The 9,268-nt window shown below is 36.3% G+C and overlaps 2 protein-coding genes across 2 annotated transcripts; both read right to left on the bottom strand.

Annotated features, from left to right (window-relative positions):
• Positions 1-599: 599 nt before the first annotated feature.
• On the bottom strand, positions 600-2,429 carry LOC105976011 (zinc finger CCCH domain-containing protein 14). The gene is made up of 2 exons (XM_013001293.2): positions 1,623-2,429; positions 600-1,104 (listed from the first exon to the last, which is right to left on the bottom strand). Exons 1-2 carry the CDS (start codon positions 2,301-2,303, stop codon positions 784-786), a joined length of 1,002 nt encoding a protein of 333 aa, XP_012856747.2. The 5' UTR covers positions 2,304-2,429; the 3' UTR covers positions 600-783.
• A 2,280-nt stretch (positions 2,430-4,709) lies between these two features.
• Positions 4,710-5,117, bottom strand: LOC105975223 (uncharacterized). The gene has a single exon (XM_013000402.2). The coding sequence runs from the start codon at positions 5,115-5,117 to the stop codon at positions 4,710-4,712; it is 408 nt and encodes a 135-aa protein (XP_012855856.2).
• Positions 5,118-9,268: the final 4,151 nt, after the last annotated feature.

A 9,268-nucleotide genomic window follows, 5' to 3' on the forward strand; every position in this document is an offset into this window, starting at 1 on the left:
TTGTATATATATATATATATATATATATATATATATATATATATATATATATATAAACCTTCATCCATATTATCAACAATGACCACTGCCATGTTGCTTCCTTTATCAAGTGCACTTTAACTTAGTTCGGCAATAATTATCCTCACCAAATGGTGGTTGCATTCGCTGTTTTAAGTATCAAGAATCAAGAATCAAGTTATTATGGCTTCATTCTCTTGTCAAGATAGGATTAGTGAAGATAAAAGTATACATGTAATTTCATGTCTAAGCTGAAGTCTAAAGAATGTCCAACACAAAAATAAATATTATACATATTAAACTAAGATTCTTTTCGAACTCGTCCTACCAGTTCGATATATTACTAAACTGAATCTAATTTTTGTTTAATTGTAAAACAACACCAGAGGCCGGCCGGTATAAACCGTACGTATTGGAAAAGCTTTAGTGCAACGAGTAAGCTCAATCTAAAAACCTTAGGTATAACATAGCAAACTCAAATCCTTAATCGATCGAGCGCAAGAAATACATAGCTAGTTGGTAACATTTTCTTGGGTGGTTTTTCAACTACCTACCCTGCATTCCTGTTGAGATAATCGATATTATGAGTTCTATCAACAAGTCGGATATAACTCTCTTACACCATTAAATGTTTACACACATTTGTCACTGTTATTATCTACACTTATAAGAACACTAAACCCTTATCCAATATTCATCATGTAAAAAAAATCATCACAGAAAATTGTAATAACAAGGATATATGTATGTATCTACACCGGCCGATCAACGTGGTGGTGGTGGTAGAGATGATGCCGCCACGAGGCGCTCTTCTTCGGTGAGAGCGTGGCGGAAGTGGCAGCGGTGACCGTACGGGCAAATATCTCCTGCGAGCACCATTCGGCAGACCTCGGTCTTGTATCGTGGGTGCCTGATTACCGGCCGCAGCTCCTTCACCCCGTGTGCGAACTGGCAGTTCTCACCGTAGGGGCACGTGCCAGTCTCTTGCCATTTGTTGCACAGCTCTGTTTTCATCATACCTTGGTTGTACACGTCGAATTCCAGAGCTTCTTCTTCCTTTTTCGCCCCTGGTACACAAACTCGTTGCTGCTTCGTATTACGCGACAAACCCCCAGAGCAGAGTGACACCACCACCATGGAGATGAAATTCGAACCACAATTAGGGCGAAACCGTAATAATATACCAAATTACAAATCATATCGAATCAGAGTTAATCTCTGCAGTTTGAAATCTTTGATATGTCAAAATACTTAGAATCTTAAAGAGAAAAATTGATCAATCAATACTTAATTCTTAAATGTTGAAATTTAGACATCATGCACTTCTAGATCGATCCATTAATAAGCAATTAAGCATATGAATGGAGATCCTCAAAATGAATGCAGATCATCAAATTGTAGTAACACTGTAACAGATATGACTGTATCTTATACAATTTTTCATGTGGAAAATAAAAAAGGGATAATACAATCCAACAAATCGAGTTCATTGGCGATGTGAAATTGGGAATTAGAGCTACTAATTATATAGTTTTGCTAAAGTGAAAACAATATTTCAAAACCGTTCAGGTTTAATAATACAGATTAGGATGGAGTTGACTCACCAAATCAGGGCAGGGTTGACTCACTGTTTTCTGGCGAGTCATCTTCAGGTAACCTCTGGAACGCACGGAAATGCTCTTCGGAAGTGAGACTCGCTCAGTACTCCTAGGCTCGAGGCGGTTGTTTTCACTCAGAGGTCGAGGCGGCGGTTGAATTCGGAGATTGTTTTCACTCGGAGGTCGAGGCGGCGGCGGCGGCGCCACATGAACGGGAATCGGAGGAGCGGCGCCGGCGGAGGGGGAGGCGATGCTAAGGCGGTTGAATTCGGAGAGGAGTCGGTCGCGTGTGAAGAGCAAGGCCACGCGGCGAGAGAGATCCGCGTTGGAGAGGCGTAGAGACTCGTTCTCGAGGCGGAGATCTTCAACCTCGTCGATTGAATCGTGGAGCTGCGAGAGGCAGAGAGCGTAGCGGTTGTAGAGCTGCTGGTACTCGAGGACGGAGCTGGCGTCATGGAGGCTGCGCTCGGTGTCGCCGCCGTCGAAGGAGGCGGCGTCGGAGATAGAATTGGGGGAGTAGTTCTGGAAGAGCGGGGAGTAGTAGGAGGAATTGGTGCCCAGGCAATTAACCGGCGGAATTGGAGAGAGAAACGGATTATTGCTCGAAGAGAAGCGCGGCGGCGCAACACCACCGGTGGCGGAGGTGGCGGTGATGAGAGGATTGAATGAGATATTCTCCTTCTGCATTTCACCGGAGAATTTCTGCACAACAATATTTTCAACTGCTCAGATTATTAGTTACAGAAATCAGTAACTCGAAATTTCTAGAGAGATCGGAGAGGGAGGTAATTGAGATTTGAGACTGAAACAACAGGCGCGAGAATATAAAGCTTGAGAAGAAATTATACGGTGTGCGAAGGTCTACGATAGTCAAGAGGTGAAGAGTTTAGACCAATCAGAAGCCTGAATTTTGAAGCTTGCGCTTTGATCTTGTGGGGTCATTTATAATAGTGCTGTTGGTGCAGCAGAAGTGAGTCTCATGGAATAAAAACTTTTAAATATTTTGGCGGGGAAAACTTGGCATGCTAAGCATGTGGTGGTTGGGGGGGGGGGGGGGGGGGGGGGGGGCAACACTCAAATCGTTAGAAGAGAAGCCTAACAGAATTACAGAAACCGGTAAAGGGGTGAACATTGAAACGACGTCGATTCTGTTTCAAAAATTTCTGATTTTGAAACAACGTTGTAATTTGGAATAACAAAACAATCCGATTTCAATTTGTGTCCAAAAGAAATAGATGTTAATTGGAATAGATATGAGGTTCTGATTTTTGGTTCGATATTCAAAAGTTAAACTTAATATAAATATGATTTTGTTACACATAAGTAAAAGATGGAACTTTCGATTTCAGTCGATTCCGATAAAAAAAAAATTAATTTTTTTAAACACTTTCAAAATTCCGAAAAAAAAAAATCAATTTAACTGATTTTTTGACCGAGATAGTTAGATCTACTTTTCTATTTTTGAGGAAAAAAATGGAAGTTATCTTAAAATGCTAATTACGTTGTGATCCGTTCGGTTTCCACTACGAATATGTGGTTGGTTCGAGTTATTTAGTATGAAAACATGTACGTATACGACTATACGTAGATACAGTATATCTTTCATCACTTGACACAAAACTTGACACAAGCTCATTTACTTACAGTGAGACTATTATTATTATTATTATTTAATATAATAAAAGAAATGCCAGTTGGAGGCTTAGCGGTAAATTAAATAAACGTGAAATGGACGTATAGTAAGGTGGAGCTGCCAAACAGAGGGATGAAAGCTTATTAGTCCAGAATTTAGATGATAATCATTGCAATTAGTTAGAGGATAAAAAGAAATATTTCCCTAACTATTTGAAGCAAACCCACTCATCTAAATCATAATCATCACATTATTTACTTTGGTACCACAACTCTAACTAATTGTATATGGACATCCTCAATATCCAACCCACCAAACTATTTTTGAGTGTTTGAATATTAGGATTAAGTTTGGGAGATAGTATGTAAGCAGTTTTATCAATATATTTGGAGTTTAATTTTCAAGATTGCAATGAAAGAAAATAAAATATCCCAATTTTTTAATTAAAAATATAATGTATATATGAATGATATTGGGTACATACTGAATCGCGATGTTACAGTACTAGATTACCGCCACTGGAAAAAATATTTTTTGATAATTTTATGACTTGTCGGGTCGCCTATGTACAGTCAACACGGAAACGGCAATACGAGACAGTGTACGAGAAAACGACATATCCAAAAAAAGGGGATACCGGAACTTGAGTTATAAATATGATATATAAACATGTATAAGTTTTTATATATTTTCGTACAAACATATTCATAATAAATTTTATTGACAAATATCAATTTGCCGTATATTGATGATTAAATTATGTAAATAATTAGAGAAACAATAAAAATATTTGAAAATTTTCTATTCAAACATGTTTTTAACTTTTTACAAATTGCAAAATGGCTCATAAGGTGTCCTGCATGTATCCTCAAGTCTTGGACACATAATGTATCCAAAACGCGAAACATTAAGAAGTTGAAATTTCCGTGTTACATAGCTTGTCGCTCATTGTATGTGAATCGAGGAGCATAGGAGCGTCTGCTCAGTGCTTGTGAATCGAACATATTACAATTTCTTACTATTTAGTGAATTGAACCTAACAGATGCAATCAAAATTCAGTGGTGTGCATAATTTATAAATAAAATTATAAAAAAAAACATTAAATAAAAGAATCAATGGTACAAACATCACACACGCATGAGTATATGTAGATTAATTGTATAAAATCATCAAGCGTAGCATCTACAAACCCCGAACATTGTAGAGTTGAATTGAATTTGATTTTTGGTTTGATATTTCATTGCATAAATGTGGAAGCTACGACTTACAACATTAAATTATATTATCCACAATAACGTAAAGAAAATAAATATTAATTACATTTGCAAAAAATAAAATAGAACTTATAAAAAAAAGAATTGCTAGTCCAATGTAAAATTCGGCTAAAAAAATCATTCAATAAGTAGCGCTTTATCATATTTCAAAATTCAAACCGAAGAAGAAAGCGGTAAAAACAAAATTACAGCTGTTTGCTGTAACCCAATTCAAAAGAAGCGACCATGGATTTGTAGATCTCGAAAACCAGCCGGTTCTCGAACTCCGTCCTCGAGTACGCCATCGGAGCATCCCGAGATTTGGGGATCCTCTTCGCGCCGAAGACGCTGACGTCGTTAGCGGATCCGGAATTGCTGGCGAATCCGATCATCATGTTCATGTATGCGTTCTTCAATCTGTTCCACAGTTTTAACGGCGAGGCTAACCGGATTAGACGGAGTTTTGGCGCAAGCTTCATCCTCCACGACCGGTTTGAATTGGCGGCGCCGAACCTTACAACTTTCACGCTCCTTCGATTCGTCGGCGACAATTTGTTGTATCCTCTTCTCCTCCACCGCCTGCTCAAACTTCCACCAAATTGGATAATTTCCATTACTGCCTGAATATGTGTGTGTGTGACAGAGAGAGAGAGAGAGAGAGAGAGAGAGAGAGAGAGAGAGAGAGAGAGAGAGAGAGAGAGAGAGAGAGAGAGAGAGAGAGAGAGAGAGAGAGAGAGAGAGAGAGAGAGAGAGAGAGAGAGAGAGAGAGAGAGAGAGAGAGAGAGAGAGAGAGAGAGAGAGAGAGAGAGAGAGAGAGAGAGAGAGAGAGAGAGAGAGAGGGGTGATGATGGAAGTGTGGCAAACTTTACACTGATTTTATAAGTGAGGGGGAAATAATATTCAGGTTCTAAAATAAGTAATTAGTTATAATGTATAGGAGATAATTTCTAGGAAGCATCATAAACAAGAATATTCAATTTCTTATTCAAATTATTTTATTTGATATTGGTCAGAAAATTAAGAACATCAAGTTTGATATATTTGTGGTGCCACGTGGCACTTGAATGGATTATTATATTACGAATTTTCAACAAATAGAGATAAAAGAAGATTTATACGTTCAATAAAAAAGACATTTATAAATTTATAGTCAAATTATACATTGCTTATAATGAGAGTAGTCAATTGCCATTCTTCCCTGATTCTAGAACTAATTGTGCCCCCTTAATAGACCATGTGGAATATCCACTTGACTTGTCAATATATATATATATATATATATATATATATATATATATATATATATATATATATATATATATATATATATATATATATATATATATATATATATATATAGTTTTAATTACTATTTGAAAAGTTTTAAAATCTAATATTCAATAAATAATGTATGAAATTGACTAATATATATGGATCCTATATTCTTGGCCAAAGTACCAAGTCACTAGGAATGTTCATATATATTTTGAATAAAACATTGAACTCAAAACAATGCTTATATCTCTTCTTCTCTACACCAAAATATACCTTTTGGATTGCTATGACTATCAATCTATCATACATAGCGAAGACTTTTAGTCGTCCGACGACTTATAAATCATTACGTCTCTAAATTACACGTGCACAATAACGAACGGCAAATGTATTACCAACTCCATAAGCAAATTGCTCTAGTTTGGCTATGGAGGAGAGATCGGAAAAATATGAACGCAAGACATACATTTTATCAAATTAATTATCGATGTCAACAACCTTACTTCAAAGTTGGAACGTAAATTTCAATTACTGTTGATTACGACCCGAAAAGTTTCGGTTCTGAAACCACCTTTTTAATTCCAAAATCCAAGATTCCAATTTCTGATTTTTTGGATTTTCTTTTTAATTGGAATCATATGAAAAGTATGTGGAATTTCCGAATTCCAATCCAATTAAATTTCTGAAAAATGGACGTGTATATGTATATATCAAATATCAAAAAGGCCATTCTAAAGTAGCCCATATGTCACTGAAAACTGCAAAGCCCAGTCTATATTCTGGAATCAGTTAATTCCAGAGAGAAATTACTTAATTACCTTAATGAACTTTGTTAATTGAAAATCGGGTACAATAATTCAATTATTCCCAGTTTTATACAATTGGTTGATAGTTGATACATACTTCAAATGTGAAACTTATAACCATCACAATTGTGCATCGGATAAACCTCATTCTCGTATAATAATCCGCAATTTTATTGATTTGCTCATGCCTCTATTTTAAAATGCTTATTTTTAAAAGTCATTTATTTAAATATTATACTTAATTAAAAAAAAATGCACTCTATACTTAATAAACATTATCTATTGTAAATAATTTTTATATACAATAAAATTAACATTTAACGCCAATTTTAAATAATATAAAATTATATTATGATTGAATTTCCTTGTAAATACACTCCACGAAAATCAGGGCATTATTATCTTATCCCTCGGCTTCGCCAATCAGTATCGACGAGAAAAGAAGAAAAAAAATGAAGGAAAAATCGATTCAAATCAACGGTTTCCACAAGACAGAATCGAGCGCTCTATGGAAGTGGAAGGGGATTGATTTCCAATCGACGAAGCCCCAAAGCAATCTATTTCCGGTGACTGAATTCTTCCACGAAACCAGCCGGAAGATAGACGACGTCGTTCTGGGACCCGGAGTAGGTGCCGGAGTTGGCTGCGGCGTCGGATTGGGACTCGGTGTGGTTGGCGGCGCCGGCTTAGGCGGCTCAGCGTGGAACCGTCTGTCGACGGTGTTTGGGATCGGAATTGGGTGCGGCGTCGGTATTGGAGTCGGGTACGGGCAGGGATTTGGGGCGGGGTTCGGGTTAGAAACCCTAAGATCTCATCTGTTGGATCCGAAACCGAAGTCGAAGAAGCGGATCCGGGTTCAGATTTGAATTTTTGTTTTCCTCTTGGGATTTTGCTTGTGCTTCCCTTGTTTATGCTTCCTTTATTAGGTTGTTAATTGCCCCATTTTGTGGGATATCACAGTTTAAATTAAGAAATTGGTGCATTTTTTTTAAGATGATCTTATATATGCTACACCCCGTAAATTACATTATGAGTATTAGTAGGAATTTATAAGAGCCGAGCTCGAGATCGCGTCTCGTCGAGTTGTTTCGTTTTTTGGCTCGAGCTCGAGCGCAAGCTCATTTTGTTGTTTTTTTTTTGTTTTTAAATATTTATTTTGTTATTATTAAATATTATTTAAAAAATACAACATAAATAATAAATCGTAATTATATATATTTTTTAATAGGGTCAATTAGTGAGAACCCCCTCTAACATTATTTTAATGAGGATGGGTCCAACTCATTTTTCTTTAGGGTCTATTAGATATAACCCCCTTAAACATTCAAATAATAGGGGTAGACCCAAATTTATATTTGTCATTTTGATAACAGCCCAAACTTTTCCTAATTACATAATTACCCTCAATCAAATCCCACAAAACCCGTTACTTTACCTTTTGAAATAAAATCAAATCCCTTCCTATTTTCCCGTTAAATCACTATCATCCCAAACCCCACTATCGAATAAACTGCAAAACCTCCCAGAACAACTTCCCGGTGCGGCCGATTGAAAGGGGAAGACGTCTGCACTGCCGTGAAACGACGATTTTCGTGCACTCCGAGCAAGCTGCCGTAGGTACGTCGTCGCCACTCGCTGAATCGCTATCATCCATCGATTTGTTGATATGTTTTGGCTAAATCGACTATCACGTTTGTGTATTTGCAGATCTGTTATAATCGCATACCGCATTCGAGCACTAAATCAGTGATATTGCAACAATTGATGGGCAGGACATCCACCAGAAGTGATATCGTCGTTGGCCGCCGCCGTCGCCGTCACTGCTCCAATCTAGGGTTACTCAAATATATGATTACTCAAATCTAGGGTTTTGATAATTCTTCGGCCCATAGTTGATTAACGAGATGCATAGTCGAATTACATCTGTATTAATATACTATCCCATATCATTTAGTAGACTATCCCACTGGTATAATTTTACTATGGATCTCGTTAATCGACTATGGGCCGAAGAATCATCAAAACCCTAGATTTGAGAAGTGACGGCGGCGGATTTGTGTTTTAAAATTAATAGACTATCTCATATCTTTTAATAGACTATCCCATGTATCTAATTCGACTATGGGTTTAGTTAAATGACTATTGGAAAAATAATAATATATATGGAAACTGAATAATATGTTTGTTTGAAATACTAATCAATTAGGGTAATTTTCCTTATTATATGAAAACGATTAGGGTAAATAATGATATATATGAAAAAATAATAATATATATGGAAACTGAATAATATGTTTGTTTGAAATACTAATCAATTAGAATTTTCCTTATATCATGTATTAGACTATCTTATTCATCTAATTCGACTATGGATCTCGTTAATCGACTATGGATCCCGTATTATTCAACCACATAGTATATTAATAATTTCAATATAGTACATTGATCTGCTATGATAGTATATTACGGTTATAGTAGTGATATGAATTGTGTTACAAACAATATACAACTGAAATGACAAGAACATTGAGAACAACACCAACGTAAAGTATTCCAACATAACCAATAAAATAGTACATTAATAATCTCATAATTTCAATCTAGGGTTTTGATAAAATACATAAAACACATCATAACACAATAAAATCAATATGTCGAGTTAAAAAACTCTAGTACATTAATAA

Source organism: Erythranthe guttata, chromosome 8 (genome assembly GCF_056151865.1).
Source record: "Erythranthe guttata isolate IM_541 chromosome 8, IM_541, whole genome shotgun sequence".
Taxonomy (NCBI): domain Eukaryota; kingdom Viridiplantae; phylum Streptophyta; class Magnoliopsida; order Lamiales; family Phrymaceae; genus Erythranthe; species Erythranthe guttata.